The sequence below is a fragment of the Caenorhabditis remanei genome, chromosome X (assembly GCF_010183535.1).
Source record: "Caenorhabditis remanei strain PX506 chromosome X, whole genome shotgun sequence".
In the NCBI taxonomy this organism is placed as follows: Eukaryota; Metazoa; Nematoda; class Chromadorea; order Rhabditida; family Rhabditidae; genus Caenorhabditis; species Caenorhabditis remanei.
Window position 1 is genome coordinate 15,161,566 of NC_071333.1, and position 15,860 is coordinate 15,177,425.

The following is a 15,860-nucleotide window of genomic DNA, read 5'->3' on the forward strand; positions in this document are numbered from 1 at the left end:
CAAAGGACAATTATCTTGGACAACAGACGGAAATAAGCACGGGATAGGGGGTATACAGTATACTTTATTGTTATAGCAATTTAGAACAAATAATTTAATAAGATATAGGATTTTATGTTTGTTTCAAAGACTGGCATGAAATTTCGACCGGGAAGCATAAAGGTGGATTTATTGAAAAAAGCACTGGGAATTCAGCTTGTTAATGTTCTTAATATTACATCTAACGCAGTATTTTTGTCTTTTCCATAATTTATGCGTAGGAAAACAGGTGAATAGATCATTTTCACAGAACATTTCTTTACTGATTATAGATTTATAAATAAAAATTAAGTCACATTTGAGGCGACGATAATCCAATAATTCCTGTCTAAATATTTTCAGTAAATCATAACATGATGCGTAGTCTAGATTGCATTTTTCTAATAATCTGTTTATAAATGACTTTTTAATAATTTCCAATTACCGAAAAACGGAAGTCTGGAGCACATTGAATGTCATCATGCTCCTAAGACTATTCTTCCTTTTAATATCCTCTGGAATCTCCAACCAATTTCTGATTCCCGTCAACAACACCAAGTTTTCATTGCAAACGGGGTGCTTAACCTTTTATTTCTTTTTCATTTTGCAGCTTTCCTGCCAAATCCCAATGATTTAAAATGAATGAGTGCAGGTAACGAGAACTCTCATGACGTTTTTGCTTTGTGATACGTGTTCTGCGATGCTCCTCTTCTAGTATAATAGGATTTGTGTATTGAGTTCTCCTTTTTGCTTTTTCTGCAAAGAATTCTATATAACTTGATTTCTTACTTTGTTGCGGGTTTTTGATTTTCAACTTTTCCTCTAGTAGAGTTTATTTTGCTTTTTATATTGAAAACAATGTGAACTTCGCAAATTCATGTTCAGGTGAGCCTAAAAAGAATACAAACATCTGCATCCGTTTAAAACTTCCGTGTTCCTTATATCTTCTCTATTTTTTTTTGTGCACCGCTCTTACTACCCAACCACGCTTTCATTTCCACTCAGCAACATTTTTGACATGTGCACTTGAAGTGTGTTTTGTTAGTAGTCACATCTAGAGATGCATGATGACAACCCATTTATCATTATCTCAAAAATGGAAGCTAATAATATTCAAATTGATGATTTCTGTGGTGTGCTCTCATTTGCAGCTATAAAGAAATAAGAACCATTGATCGTTTGAACTTCTGAAAATAAAAGAAATCTTGTGAGTTACAGTATACCTCCTAAGATTTTCTCACGGTTCTAATTCATTAATTTTATTCTCACATGTACTACATCATCTTATTTGTGGCACGTGTAGCGTTTTCCAGACATTTCGTATTCTAAAAGTTCCCAGGATTTACATCATTTTCTTTTCCAGATTGCCATCATTTCACAATTATCTGGAGTTCCTTGTATACCTGATTTCTCCATTTCAGCAATTTCCTTCTTGACTCCTCCTCTTTTCGGCTGAAACCGGTCTTCTAAGCGCCGCCCCCTTCTTTCTTCTTCACCAAAATTTCTCATTTCATTCATCTCGAATAGACTTTCCAGAATGTTACATTTTGGGTGAATATTTGACGTCAACAGTCTTTTATAGAAACTTTTATAGAGACTATGAGTCAAACTTCCGGAAGCACACTGAATCCCTAGAGGGATAACCTATAATGAGCAAGTTTGCAACTGGGCGAGTTGAAAAATGGTCAGTAGTCATCTAAAATGTCTATTTTATTTCTGACACCTCTCGTTTTTGCTCTCATATCTTCCCCTCCTGCAGAAGAATGAGCTTTCGAGAAGAAAGAGAAGGAATTCTCGAGAGTGTGGATGGGATCGAAGTAAACTCAACGTTTATTGAGACGAGACAAGAAAACATGATCCCTTGACTCTTCAGGATTAGGTTTCATGTATCTACTTACCTGAAAAACACTTTCTTCTTTTCTCAACCTTTTCGAGAATGTTGTCGTCCTGATGTCATGCTCCTCTCTGTTTCTCCTTTTTTTCAAATTTTCCGTATTTTCTGACGTGTAACTCCTGGGAAAACGGGGTATTCCTTGGTCGTCTTGTCCACTCATCCTTTTTCCACTGGTTTTTGTTCTCAAACCGATAAAAAAGTTTTGTTTCATTTATTCATTTTTTTTTCTGGTTTCATCTCTCTCCGCTTTTCCCTCCCACATTAATTGAATTCGAATTCAAATTCGAATACTAGACAGTGGTGCGTCATTTCATCTTTTTTCTTCTATCTCCTACACGATCTTTATCTAATTTCCTAATTCTTTTTTTGACCTTCTATTCACTTCCTCACGTATAATTAAGGTTTTCAGAACACTTTCCAAAAATAGCTTTGTTGTGAAATGGGTCAGGAGAACAGCAAGTGCCCTCATCAATCGTTGGCGGAGAAACGCTACAAGGTTGAGAGACCGAAAACAAAAAAAGGTGAGCTTCCGAACACATGACAGGGGCGAGAACATTGACTCTTTTCTTTTTTTTGTTTCCTATCACTCGAAACGATCAGAAATTATCTTTACGCCCACTAGAGTTTCTTGCAACTCCAGAAATCCCTAGGGACCTTGGGCCAAGGTCCTCGAACTTTTTTCAACTTTTTTTCTAGAGGGGAGAAATTTCAAGATAGATTCGCAACAAATTCAATTGAATTCAGAGCTCATGTAGTTATTTCAGTTTCTTCCGGAAGTGCAACTGATCGAAGCCCACCAACAAAAGCAGATGAAGAAAGTGCACCACTTCGGCTTACCGTATCCAGTTGCGATGTGAATGCGGAGGATGATATACCAGAAATGCGCAAACTTTCAGTGTTAGTGACGGGGAACATTCTATTTAGGGGTTTTGTACTATTAGATTTCTGAACCTCAAAAAAATATTTACCAGAAATCAGGGTCCCATTCAATTACGTGATTGACTTCCGCTCACAAAAAGGTACTTGGAATATAAAATTTTCGTGTGTTTTGGTTTGGCCCACATCAGTTCATGTATTTTTGTAACACCGCATAATATTACGAATTCCAGTAAATAATTCACTGTTTTCTTTTGGTAATTGGGCAGCTACTAGGGGCACAGGTTGAATAGTGCAGAATAAGGTCCGACAAGTGTATATCCGACAAGTGTATGTCCGACAATAAATTGTTTTTGTTTTTTTGGATTTCATATTTCGACCTTTTGTTTGGATGTATTCCGTGGGAAAAGATATGTCTAGTCCTTCACGAGAAAATACCGTAATCCTGAATAGACTAATAAACCTGGTGCACCCTCATCTGACCACAACAACACCGAAAAGAGGATGAGCACAACTCAAATGAATAATGAATCTTAACCATTAAACCAAGAAATCATTCGAATCACATGAAAATTCGCTGCAAACCAATTTTGAACCCTTGAACCTCCGATCTCTCCATTTTTAATTTTGTCTTTTGCTATTCTGGAACCCAGCAGGATAAAACAAAGAATTTCAGATGTGAGCCTAATGAGGAAGAGGCGACATCAATGGCAAATGCGGCAGGATCAAAGTCAAAGTGCAAGCACTTTTTGACTAGACGCGAGCGCATTCTACTGGAACAGAGCTGGCGAAAAACTCGAAAAGTTTGTAAACACCCTAACTTCTGGTGCTATATACTTGTTTCAGACTGGAGCGGATCATATTGGTTCCAAAATCTTCTTTATGGTTCTCACTGCCCAACCAGACATTAAGGCCATCTTTGGACTCGAGAAAATCCCCACCGGACGCCTGAAATATGATCCAAGATTCCGCCAGCACGCACTTGGTGAGTATCAAACGCGCCCTTACTCTATAAATGCGAGAATAAGCACTTCATCTGAATAATTAATTCCATTTCAGTGTACACTAAAACTTTGGACTTTGTCATCCGCAACTTGGATTATCCTGGCAAACTTGAAGTATACTTTGAGAATCTTGGCAAACGCCATGTCGCAATGCAGGGAAGAGGTTTCGAGCCAGGGTACTGGGAGACTTTCGCGGAATGTATGACTCAGGCAGCTGTAGAATGGGAAGCTAACCGACAGAGACCCACTTTGGGAGCATGGAGAAATTTGGTAAGGGGATTTAACGATTTATGAAATTAAAACATTTCAAGGAAATGTCGATTGTCTATACTAATACAATATATTTCAATTTCAGATTTCCTGCATCATCTCTTTCATGCGTCGTGGATTTGACGAGGAAAATGGCAAGAAAAAGCTGTACAGCTATAATGGACAAGGATTTAGCACAAACCGGGCCCGCCGCTCCGTTTCACCATACGCTCCGAGTGTACACTAAACAATATTCACATTTTTTGTATCTCATATCATTTTCTGTTTATTTTCTTTTTCTCTATCCGCTTTCTAACTTTTTTCGTGTTAGTTAGTTACATACCTTCGTATCTGCTTCACATACCAAAAAATCCCAAATCCAATCTCAAATTGTGTTCGCTTTTTGTCCAGTTCTGTGAACTGTTCGCTTTTCATTTTCAAATTTTTTTCAAATTCTTTTTTTGCCCGTAAACCGTCCTATAATTCGATTCCCTTTTTGAATCTGTGAATTTTCTAAACCTCAACGAGCTTTTTTCCGTTTGAACGTTTCTGCTGTATTTCTGTCCGCTTTTAATTTTTTTCTATAAAATTTTTCCTACATTTGATAAAATCATCAAAAAGTACAGTACACGTTTTCCATGACCTCTAAATCAGATTGAGACCAAAGAAATCTTCAGATTTCCTTCCTTACCACTCTGACTAATGGATTACAACTTCCGAATCATAAAACCTCCGACGAGTTCAACTTTTTCGACAACGATAAACTGATGCATTGTCAGGATTGCTCTTTTTGTGAATGACTATGTACTTCTTTACTTCATTCTTTGACTTCTCCCACTGATGGAGCAACCGACGACTGTCAAATTCAATTTATCAGTAGAATTAATAGTAAGTTGTAAGATAATATCTTAGCAGCATTCGCCTTAATTTCAGACTAGATACCGTAGAACCAGCAACAGACTTATTGATACAATGCAAATGTTTGTGAGTTTCGTTCTCCATTATAACAAAAATCGAAGTCATAAGTATTACAGAATAATAAATTCGTGGAAACAGAACTGATAATATACGACAAAGCAAAGAAAATTTTGCAAGCAGTGATTGGAAAACTGGAGATTGTGATTTCTTATGGACCTTGTGAATTTGAATGGGTTTGGAAACAGACACAGAAATGTTGTCCATTAATAAGAAATTTTCAGATGGATGAAGTTCACAAGTCTATACTAGATTTCAACGAATGTACAGACAAATATGAAGATATTCTATATGATATCGATCAACTACCAAAACCGAACTCTAAACGACGCCGTTAGGCTGAAAATCACATGATTCTAGAGTGAATGTACCTTTTACATGTTTAGTACATGTTTTATATGATTATAATAATGTCTCGTAATTTGTCTAGATTGTACACCCCATATACCTTATGACAGGTCCAAGTTACAGTAGCCTTGAGAAATTGAGAAATTTGAACTTAGTACTTTGATCAGCTCCCATTAGCACATTAAAATCATCACATGGTACGGTTAGTACGGCACTTATCGTACGATCTGTCAAAATGACAGTTGATAATGTTTTAGGCAAAAAATTCCTACATCGAAGTCTTTTTTTTTCGATTCCATATACGTTTCTGATAAGAGTTTTCCACATCAACCCTCATTTCATTCGCTGTTTTCATACAGCTGCTGGTCGCTGAGAGATGAGTCTCTATACTCTCCCGGTAAGATTAATTGTGAAAATCCCCTAAAAACAGATCAATTTCAGAACCCATCTGGAGGACCGCCAATCACCGTTGCAGTTGTGCACCAGATGCTACCATCGGGGAGGCCACCAAAACTCCATTATATGGAGAGGACCCTGGAGAATGGAGAAGTCATCAGACATACGGTTGTAAATGAGAATGCGGTCAACGCTCTGCTGATAAACGGTTTTAAAGTATTACCTCATAAGTAAAACCATTTGAACAGTGTGAACTTTTAAAATAGAAACGCCCATCTTGCACTTTTACTAATATTAGTCGTTATCAGTCGATGTAGTATGGAACTGTCAATAATTCTTACAGAGGTCATATCCAGAGCCCGGGGAAGTTGTCTCCATCGAAACCGATCCAGCCGATACTGGCCACGTGATCTGTCGCCCCTCGCCTCTTCTGCCTCTTATCAAGGGACTCACACCAGAAATACTGGTGAGATACTCCTAGTTCTCATCCAAATTTTGAATTTCTTCCATTTACAGGCAGCCTTCATACAACCTGGAGATGACGCCATTGCAAGATGCCACCAGGAGCTCTATCGCCGTCAGATTGCCAGGAACAGAATTCCGACAAGAAAAGAGTATGAAGCTGCGCTCAAACTTAATCTCAATCCTCTCCTCAATCTTCGAAAAGAAGAAGAGAGGAAGACAAAGGAAGAAAAGAAGTTGACAAAGAAAAGCCACAAGAAAATGCCTCGTGGCAAATTTCCCAGTCAGAAGTCGGTCTTGGAAGTACTATTTTATTTGACACAACTCGCCTAAATAATTTATAAAATTTTCAGAAAATCATGCTGGATGCTGAACGAGATGCAGTCAAACGACGCCCATCATCACAAGCTCGTTTCCCATCACAAGCATTCCCAATGGGAAGAATCTGGTGATCGATAATTTCTTTTTTTTTTAAATTTTTGCTTTCTCATATCGTTCATCTGATAAACTTTCGATTCATCAACCCTTTTTTTGTTTTCGTTGCGTTTCGCGTTCAACCCGTCCCGATAAGAAAAAAGTCTGTACGAAAGATAGGTTAATCAAACCTGATGCAATATAAAGAACCAATTCCACAGTGAAAGATAACCACAAATCATTCGCCCTTAAAAATGAAATGAGGGGAGAATTTTTTTTTGGTTTAGAAACTTGTGATCTAGTGTTAATGATATAAGACGAGGCGGATAGAAATGATTAGAAAAAGGTGGCAATCCAAATTGGGTTTGATTTATTTTTGAAACTTCTAAAACCAAGATCAATTACTGGTTTATTGTACTGAAAAGACTATTTTCCTTCCTTGCAACAAACAGTCAAACGTGCCCCACAATTTGATAACATACAAAGTTTGGCAGTACTTCAATTTCGACGCCGTTATCTGTCTTACTTCAGACTGTAAATCTGTCAAAATTATTGGTTTTCGCTTCTTTGTGACGTCAATGGAAACGATCGAACAGTCGCATTGTACCTATGTTCTTGCGGAAAATCACTAGAGGGAGATTAGTGATAAGAGAGATTGGACAGAGAACGCTTTTTTTTCTACGCATGCCTTAGTTCTTTTCACATGTTAGAATAAATATGAACATTTTGCAGAAAAATCGTTTATTAGATATTGGAAATTGCAAAATATTCAAAAAGTTCAAAGATGGAAATACGTTTTTTCTTGGGCGAAAGTTGCTGAACTTGGCGCTGGGTCCTGTGGGGCGTCGGAGATAGACATTGAGCTCAACTGCTTGTTGGCAAACGTGATAACGGTAGGAGTAACTCCCATCTCTCTGGTAACGTACTTGTGGGCGATTTCGGCCGCCTTCATAGTGGTAACAGTTTTCGGACGTCGCTTTTTCGGTCCCTCGGTCTTCAGAGGTCTTCCTTTCCCAATTCCTTTGGTTGGTTTACGATTTTTCTGCCGGTTGTTTGAACGAGTAGGGGTAGGCTCCGGAGGGTGACACTGAAACATACATTTGATGATAAGAGAATAAAATTGGTTGTTATATCAAGCCTGTGAGTAAGTTAGTATGGTTGGGTTTATTAAGCGGTTAGTAAGTGCTGAACGGCCAAAAGAGTTAGTGAGCTCAGCTTAGCTCTTTTATACCGAATCAGACATGAATCCAGAAGTGTCGTAAGAAAATGTGGCCACTGGGGCCAAAATTGGAGGTTCCGCGCGGACTCGTGGTTTACGGTATAAGTCAGATACCGTAACCGGAGGTGTCAAAAGTTGGGTGTCAGACACGGTGAAAAGTTTCGGTATGTCTAATCGGCTTACCGACACATTCTAAAGTTGTCAATTATCGGAATCTTGGTTCCTCCTAAGATTCTTACCTCTTCAGCATCATTGTTGTTGTTGTTATTATTACTGATGGTGTTGTTATTGTAGTTGTGGTTGACAGCGACCGGCGCACTAGGGTTCGAGTTCATTTTCTGTAAGAACTGAACTGTTAAGAAGTAGAAGTCACGGGTGTTATCAGTCTGATAGTGATGATAGCACGAATCAGGCGAGTGAAAAAATAATTGGAAAGGTGGATGAGGTGGGTGGTGCTAGCCATCGAGATTCTCGGTTTCTATTGGACGGGGAGTGACAGACAAAGAAACGAAAAAGATACAGTGTATGGTGAAGAAGTGATAAGATGTTTTTTGATAAATGTTCATTAGGTTGGGAATGGTCTTGTTCTTTTTCTTTTTTTCGCATTCGACTGATGGAAAATGGAAGAGTAGAAGAAAATGTTGTGTATGATAGATATGAATTTAAGGAAAGGGAAAATACTGGGGAAGTGAAACTGGAAAGACAACGCGAATTGATATTTTGACTCATCTACATACTTGAATCGGAATTTACACATTTTTAGTTGAATTTTTAAATGCCTTGTAACTCTACTTATCTCTAAGGATTATACTGCTGCTTTCCAGTAGTGTTTAGTCATTTTTCTTCATGTTTCATAACTTTGTTTATTCTCCACCATCCCTGCTGAAATTAGTGTCAAAGTGATTTATTCTTGACAATTTATAAGATTCCATTAAAAAATTTCAGAAAGAACATTTTATCTCCAAATTCACTCAGTGTCTCAACAACACATTTTCCGTTCTGCCTACGGTATATTGTAGAGGAGGCGGGGTTCGCGGTGTGTGCAAAACATAGCGGCTAGCGGAACCTGGGAAGTGTCAGAGGCTGACTTCTTTTCTCATTTTGTTGAGCAATACAGACATTTCCAGTTGCCCAAATTCATTTTCAAATTCCATGTGACTTGAATAGAACGTTTTAGCATTCATTACATGTGAAAATCACAAAAATGTGATCATTAGAAGAATATTGTTATGTCTCATAAGTATACAACTCTGTGCATGTTTTTGCCTATTTATCTGAAATAAGTTAATGTTCAAAATCTGAAACTACTTCAACATTTCTGAAAGCCTCCGTTTTTTAAAATTTGCTCTTCTTTTCCCTTTTTGTCTGCCAGGAAATAATAAACGAGGTGACTCAGCAACGACACTCCGATATTTCACATTGCCTGTTGTTTATCGTAAATCGACACTATTTTCTATGCGATAGTTTCAGAATCTAACGGTTTTCAGCTCAGAAACATTATCTTTTTCTTGAATTCATCACCGGATTTTTTCTCCAAAAAATTCTGCACGAATGGAATACAGCTGTTAGTGCAAAAAGTGAGTTTTTTATCTTAATTAAAAAATACATTTTCTACTTTTTCCTCTTATTTTCTGATTTCTTCAAACAGTTTTTGTTTGTTTAAAGAGTTGACTTTCAGAAAAAAAGTTTAAAAAAATTTTAGTGTTTATCATAATTGTTATTTGATTATAAAATTTCAAAAACATTTTTTTCAGGTGGTTCTGGTGAAAAAATGAAAACATTGAAGTTCAATTTGCGAATAGAACAAAATATAAGACAAGGAACAAAAAGCACTAATAATGTTTTTGATGTGGTCATGTCTGTATCAATGTAGTTGAAATCCTTCAAGTACAAACGGTGACGAGAAGACGAGAAATGTGAAGTTGCAGTACGTAGTTGGAATATTCTGAATAATACTCAACCTTCAGTTCTTTAATATTCTGAAATCCTCGATTCGGACATTTGACAGGAAGTTTACACGTGAACAACATGAAAACAAAAGTTCAGGTTATTCTTCTCCTTTTTGTACAGAAACATCATCTCACCCGTAGGCAGTTTCATGTTTTCCAGGAATTACGTCATTGCTTCATCACAAGTCATAAATCGTGCTGCAGGAAGTTGGAATATAGTAACGAAAAGATGAGGCCATCTCCTAATTGCTGCGGAGACTATGTTAATCGCGTATATGCTTCCCGAAGGCCCATCGATTGTACGAATACCTTACCGAACAGCATCCTATCTTTCGTCCTTTCTCTGTTGTCTTGTGGCACAGTCGAATGTTAGAAAAAAGAAGAAAGATCAGTATTCTTATGTGTCAGGTGAGTTTTGAAGTCGTTCTACTATATTGAAACTATTGTTTCGTATACACTTTCTCAACGATGCTAATACGTGCAGTACAGCGTTAAACTGAATAATAAGCAGAACCTAAGGAAGGATGCCTGAACGACCGGCTCACTTTTGCTAAATTTTTGGAAGCTCCTTTAGCTGTCAGTGTTTAACCTTCTAACAACGTTAAAAATTGCAACCAAGACAATATATTTGAAGTGCCGCATTTGTTGGGTGGATTTATCGACCACATGCCCAAGTAACTTTGACAAATTAAGAAAAAGTCGAAAGTGAGTTTTTCTTTCATAATCAATTATTCCATAGTAGGTGGTTAAAGTTATCAGATGATTTGAACCTTTAACTGAAGTTTTTACAGTTTGAAAAATCCCTTTTCAGGTCCTTATACTACATATTTTCACAACGCGCGTAGAACCTTTGTGTCAAGTACAATCTGCATTTTGTCAGTCACCGACAATAAAAGATGAAATATTCTTTCAGAGAGCTTGCTGAACGTGAAATATCGTACGCCGGGAAATTAGACTGCTAAGAAGACCGGATGGACAACAAATCGTCTTATCGCATTCCATCTCATTCACCAGATGTGCGTTGCTCAATTTTAAATCAACTGGTTGTGGCTGAATGGAAAACTGACAAAGAAGTGGGAAAATCTTCAGTCCCGTGGTAGTATGCGACAAACTGAAATTTGTTTATAAATTTAACAAATTTCAAATGAAGTGAGTATTCGAGAGTTTTTTTTAGGTTTCGACAAATAATTAGATTAAAAACCTTTGTTTTCAGTTCTTAACTAGCACCTGCTCATCATTGCATTGAATATTTTCTCTCAATGTGATTGAACGATCTACCTGAACACAAAATGAAGAAAGGAGTTCAGGTCATTTTTCTACTTTTTTGTTCTGTTACTTTACCCATCCCGTCGACAATTTCACTTTTTCAGAACCCAAAAACCTGGTGCCATCCTTAGTGGATCTCAGACTATCTCAGCCAATCTTAGGCGATCTAAACCATTCTAAACTAATATAGTCCCACTTAACTATCACTATCCCATTCCAAACACTCTTACCTTCTAGCGACAAGGTGATCACCACCTACCAAAAGCAATACACCGACATACATTCATCAAGAATATCGTCAGGAACCACGTTCGTGTGCTCGTCTACTACGGTGACACCGACATGGCATGCAACTTCATGATGGGACAACAGTTCGTCGATCAGTTGGGACTCCGTAGAACATTGAAGAAGACTCCATGGAAGTTCGACAGACAAATCGCTGGATTCAAGACACTTTTCGATGGGCTCAGCTTCATTACTATCCGCAGAGCCGGACATATGGGGCCACAATGAAGAGCACCACAGATGTATTACGCTGTTCAACAATTCTTGCTCAATCATCCACTTAATCTATGATAGTTAATCTATGATAAAGGCGGCGTTATTTGTTTTTTGATGATTAACACTCTTTGGTTATCTAATAAAAAATATGCTCAAATGAAAGGTGGCTAAACTCAGAGCTTAAAGGGGGCACCGGCATTCCAAAAAATTGAGATTTTTAATAGAGCTCGACTCTGAATTTTCGGCAAAAGAAAAATATCTTTCGGAGCCAGGTCCGAAAAATTACCCTATGACGAGTTATGACGCTTCAAACCCCTTCAAACTAATTTCTACACTGGGAGATTTCAAATTCGCGCTTGCATCAGCCCGGATCATCATAGCCAGCATATCTTCAGTCTGAAAGTTTTTTTTTTAGCAGAACTTACCAATTTTGGAATTCAATGCCCAACAAACCCGTTTTCCTTGTTTCCGAGTTGTCTATCATCGTTCCATCTATTGCATTGCCCTTGTCACTGAGTCCGGTCCTTAATTCCGTCATTCGTCGTTGCATCGGTTGATTTTTTGAAAAAAGTGTTAGGGAATTAAATAGAAAAGGAAGAAAGTATCACGTTTCTTAATATTGAAATTCTTATAATCAATCTATAATCTTAATAAATATAATCTTAATATTGAAACACACTCTAGATCGGGAGGATTCAAATCCGCGTCTACTGAGGTATCCCTCAGCCCGGATAAGTATAGACCTCACGCAGCGTAACTGACCGTGTCTAACCGGAACCGACACAGATAAGAATGGTGGGGGAAGTTAATTGAAAAGAAATTATCCTGTTTTTGGATATTTTTATAAAATTTTGATATAACCTAGATCGGGAGGATTCAAACCCGCGTCTACTGAGGTATCCCTCAGCCCGGATAAGTATAGACCTCACGCAGCGTAACTGACCGTGTCTAACCGGAACCGACACAGATAAGAATGGTGGGGGAAGTTAATTGAAAAGAAATTATCCTGTTTTTGGATATTATTATAAAATTTTGATAGATGAAAAGAAATTATCCTGTTTTTGGATATTTTTATGCAATTTTGATATAATCTAGATCGGGAGGATTCAAACCCGCGTCTACTGAGGTATCCCTCAGCCCGGATAAGTATAGACCTCACGCAGCGTAACTGACCGTGTCTAACCGGAACCGACACAGATAAGAATGGTGGGGGAAGTTAATTGAAAAGAAATTATCCTGTTTTTGGATATTATTATAAAATTTTGATAGATGAAAAGAAATTATCCTGTTTTTGGATATTTTTATGCAATTTTGATATAATCTAGATCGGGAGGATTCAAACCCGCGTCTACTGAGGTATCCCTCAGCCCGGATAAGTATAGACCTCACGCAGCGTAACTGACCGTGTCTAACCGGAACCGACACAGATAAGAATGGTTGGGGAAGCTAATTGAAAAGAAATTATCCTGTTTTTGGATATTTTTATAAAATTTTGATATAACCTAGATCGGGAGGATTCAAACCCGCGTCTACTGAGGTATCCCTCAGCCCGGATAAGTATAGACCTCACGCAGCGTAACTGACCGTGTCTAACCGGAACCGACACAGATAAGAATGGTGGGGGAAGTTAATTGAAAAGAAATTATCCTGTTTTTGGATATTATTATAAAATTTTGATAGATGAAAAGAAATTATCCTGTTTTTGGATATTTTTATGCAATTTTGATATAATCTAGATCGGGAGGATTCAAACCCGCGTCTACTGAGGTATCCCTCAGCCCGGATAAGTATAGACCTCACGCAGCGTAACTGACCGTGTCTAACCGGAACCGACACAGATAAGAATGGTGGGGGAAGTCAAAGTGTCTAGGGGTTATAACTCACTTCTATTTTTGTGATGGTTGTTTGATTCTTCTCGTTCCATTGCTTGCCTGTCAATCTTATTTTGCATTGGACCATCCCTCATCCTTCGCGACGCTTGGTTTCCTTTCTCTCAGCTTTTCTGTAGTACTGAAAAATTAAACAATAATTTGTGAACTTATTGAGCAAAAAGGACATATAAGAACGAGATAAATTTATAGGGATATATGAAAGATGGCCAAAAAAGAAAAGATGGAAGAGTCACCATCCAGTACGAAGAGATGGTGGACGACTGACCCAAGAAGCTGAGGTAAAAAAACTGGGTGTCAGGAGGCGGAGTCCAGTAAAAAGCAGCCATCTGGTGGTCTAATAGAATAGGCCATATAAAAAGAGATTTCTCATTGAGATAAGTGAGCAGGTGGCTTGTGTTAACACTAATGAGACAATAGGCAAATGTCTATCTATTCTATGTTGTCTTGGGAAAATATTCAAACGAGAGTCTTATCGGGTGACGTGAGACGACGGCCATCTGGGGAAGGGCAGGTGTGTCCTCTAATACGATCATTCAAGGTTCCAAGTTTCCCCAAAGTGATGCGTTAGGATCGATTTCCCAAGGAGATAAGGAGGCAGATGGTCATATGTGAAGAATAACAATACACCAACAATAAAAAAACAATAGAACGAAGATTCCGAGGTTCGAAAAAAATCTGCATTCCAATATTGTACGGTTGGCACCGTGTGCACTACAAAACATTTCTTCCAACCTCATATGTTCAGTTATACGGTGGGATTTCTTAAGAAAATACCATGGCAGGTAGTATTTGTGAAGAAAATTGACAATAGACCTTACGACATCTGTTGTGTGTTTATTCCATTTCATTTATATTGTCTTCACATATTTCCATCTGCCTCCTTATCTCCCTGGGAAATCGGTCTTTGTGGGAAACTTGGAACCTCGAACGGTCGCATTAGAGGAAACTTCTGTTATTCCCCAGATGGCGGTCGTCTCATTTGATCCAATCTCACTCTCGTTTGAATTTCCCTATTGTCACATGACAGTTAACACAAACCACCTGCTCACTTATCTTCATGAGAAATCTCTTTTTATGATTTATACTATCAGACCAGCTGATGTCTACTAGACTCCGCCCACTGACACTCAGTCTCTTCACATCATATTCTTGGCTCAGTCGTCCAGTATCCATCCGTAGTAGATGGTGACTCTTCTATTTTCTCCTTTTGGCCATCTTTGAGATATCCTCATTACCATGATTTTTTTCGTCTCACTCTTTTCTCTGATCTCTATATATACTCACTGAATTTACAAATTAGTGTTTTCTTTTTCAGTGCTGAACTAAAGTGGACAGAGCAAACGAACCGTCGTGGTGGATGAGTAATGGTCATGTGCAAGAATCAGTTTACAAGAAAGCAATGGATCGAGAAGAATAGCGTGAGGATCATTTTGATAAACGTGAGTTTGAACCTCTAGAATCAGGATAGTTTTTCGCCCTAAACTTTGTCTTCCCCCACCATTCTTATCTGTGTCGGTTCCGGTTAGACACGGTCAGTTACGCTGCGTGAGGTCTATACTTATCCGGGCTGAGGTTTACTTCAGTAGACGCGGGTTTGAATCCTCCCGATCTAGAATATATCAAAATTTTATAAAAATATCCATAAACAGGATAATTTCTTTTCAATTAACTTCCCCCACCATTCTTATCTGTGTCGGTTCCGGTTAGACACAGTCAGTTACGCTGCGTGAGGTCTATACTTATCCGGGCTGAGGGATACCTCAGTAGACGCGGGTTTGAATCCTCCCGATCTAGGTTATATCAAAATTTTATAAAAATATCCAAAAACAGGATAATTTCTTTTCAATTAACTTCCCCCACCATTCTTATCTGTGTCGGTTCCGGTTAGACACGGTCAGTTACGCTGCGTGAGGTCTATACTTATCCGGGCTGAGGTTTACTTCAGTAGACGCGGGTTTGAATCCTCCCGATCTAGAATATATCAAAATTTTATAAAAATATCCATAAACAGGATAATTTCTTTTCAATTAACTTCCCCCACCATTCTTATCTGTGTCGGTTCCGGTTAGACACGGTCAGTTACGCTGCGTGAGGTCTATACTAATCCGGGCTGAGGTTTACTTCAGTAGACGCGGGTTTGAATCCTCCCGATCTAGAATATATCAAAATTTTATAAAAATATCCATAAACAGGATAATTTCTTTTCAATTAACTTCCCCCACCATTCTTATCTGTGTCGGTTCCGGTTAGACACGGTCAGTTACGCTGCGTGAGGTCTATACTTATCCGGGCTGAGGGATACCTCAGTAGACGCGGGTTTGAATCCTCCCGATCTAGATTATATCAAAATTGCATAAAAATATCCAAAAACAGGATAATTTCTTTTCATCTATCAAA

At 38.2% G+C, this 15,860-nt stretch overlaps 5 protein-coding genes across 5 annotated transcripts; 4 read left to right on the forward strand and 1 right to left on the reverse strand.

Annotated features, from left to right (window-relative positions):
* Positions 1 to 2,351: 2,351 nt before the first annotated feature.
* Positions 2,352 to 4,288, forward strand: GCK72_024995 (uncharacterized protein; the record flags this gene model as incomplete). The annotated part of the gene is made up of 6 exons (XM_003101122.2): positions 2,352 to 2,433; positions 2,677 to 2,809; positions 3,465 to 3,591; positions 3,635 to 3,773; positions 3,848 to 4,062; positions 4,148 to 4,288. The coding sequence occupies 6 exons, from the start codon at positions 2,352 to 2,354 to the stop codon at positions 4,286 to 4,288; spliced, it is 837 nt and encodes a 278-aa protein (XP_003101170.1).
* A 593-nt stretch (positions 4,289 to 4,881) lies between these two features.
* Positions 4,882 to 5,354, forward strand: GCK72_024996 (uncharacterized protein; the record flags this gene model as incomplete). The annotated part of the gene is made up of 4 exons (XM_053736151.1): positions 4,882 to 4,929; positions 4,975 to 5,025; positions 5,076 to 5,192; positions 5,241 to 5,354. The coding sequence occupies 4 exons, from the start codon at positions 4,882 to 4,884 to the stop codon at positions 5,352 to 5,354; spliced, it is 330 nt and encodes a 109-aa protein (XP_053579717.1).
* Positions 5,355 to 5,740: 386 nt separating this feature from the next.
* On the forward strand, positions 5,741 to 6,674 carry GCK72_024997 (uncharacterized protein; the record flags this gene model as incomplete). The annotated part of the gene is made up of 5 exons (XM_003101099.2): positions 5,741 to 5,761; positions 5,806 to 5,976; positions 6,104 to 6,226; positions 6,277 to 6,525; positions 6,576 to 6,674. The coding sequence occupies 5 exons, from the start codon at positions 5,741 to 5,743 to the stop codon at positions 6,672 to 6,674; spliced, it is 663 nt and encodes a 220-aa protein (XP_003101147.2).
* A 740-nt stretch (positions 6,675 to 7,414) lies between these two features.
* Positions 7,415 to 8,190, reverse strand: GCK72_024998 (uncharacterized protein; the record flags this gene model as incomplete). The annotated part of the gene is made up of 3 exons (XM_053736152.1): positions 7,415 to 7,723; positions 7,868 to 8,047; positions 8,095 to 8,190. The coding sequence occupies 3 exons, from the start codon at positions 8,188 to 8,190 to the stop codon at positions 7,415 to 7,417; spliced, it is 585 nt and encodes a 194-aa protein (XP_053579718.1).
* Positions 8,191 to 10,948: 2,758 nt separating this feature from the next.
* GCK72_024999 (uncharacterized protein) lies at positions 10,949 to 11,583 on the forward strand (the record flags this gene model as incomplete). Its single annotated transcript, XM_053736153.1, has 2 exons — positions 10,949 to 10,953; positions 11,373 to 11,583. The coding sequence occupies 2 exons, from the start codon at positions 10,949 to 10,951 to the stop codon at positions 11,581 to 11,583; spliced, it is 216 nt and encodes a 71-aa protein (XP_053579719.1).
* Positions 11,584 to 15,860: the final 4,277 nt, after the last annotated feature.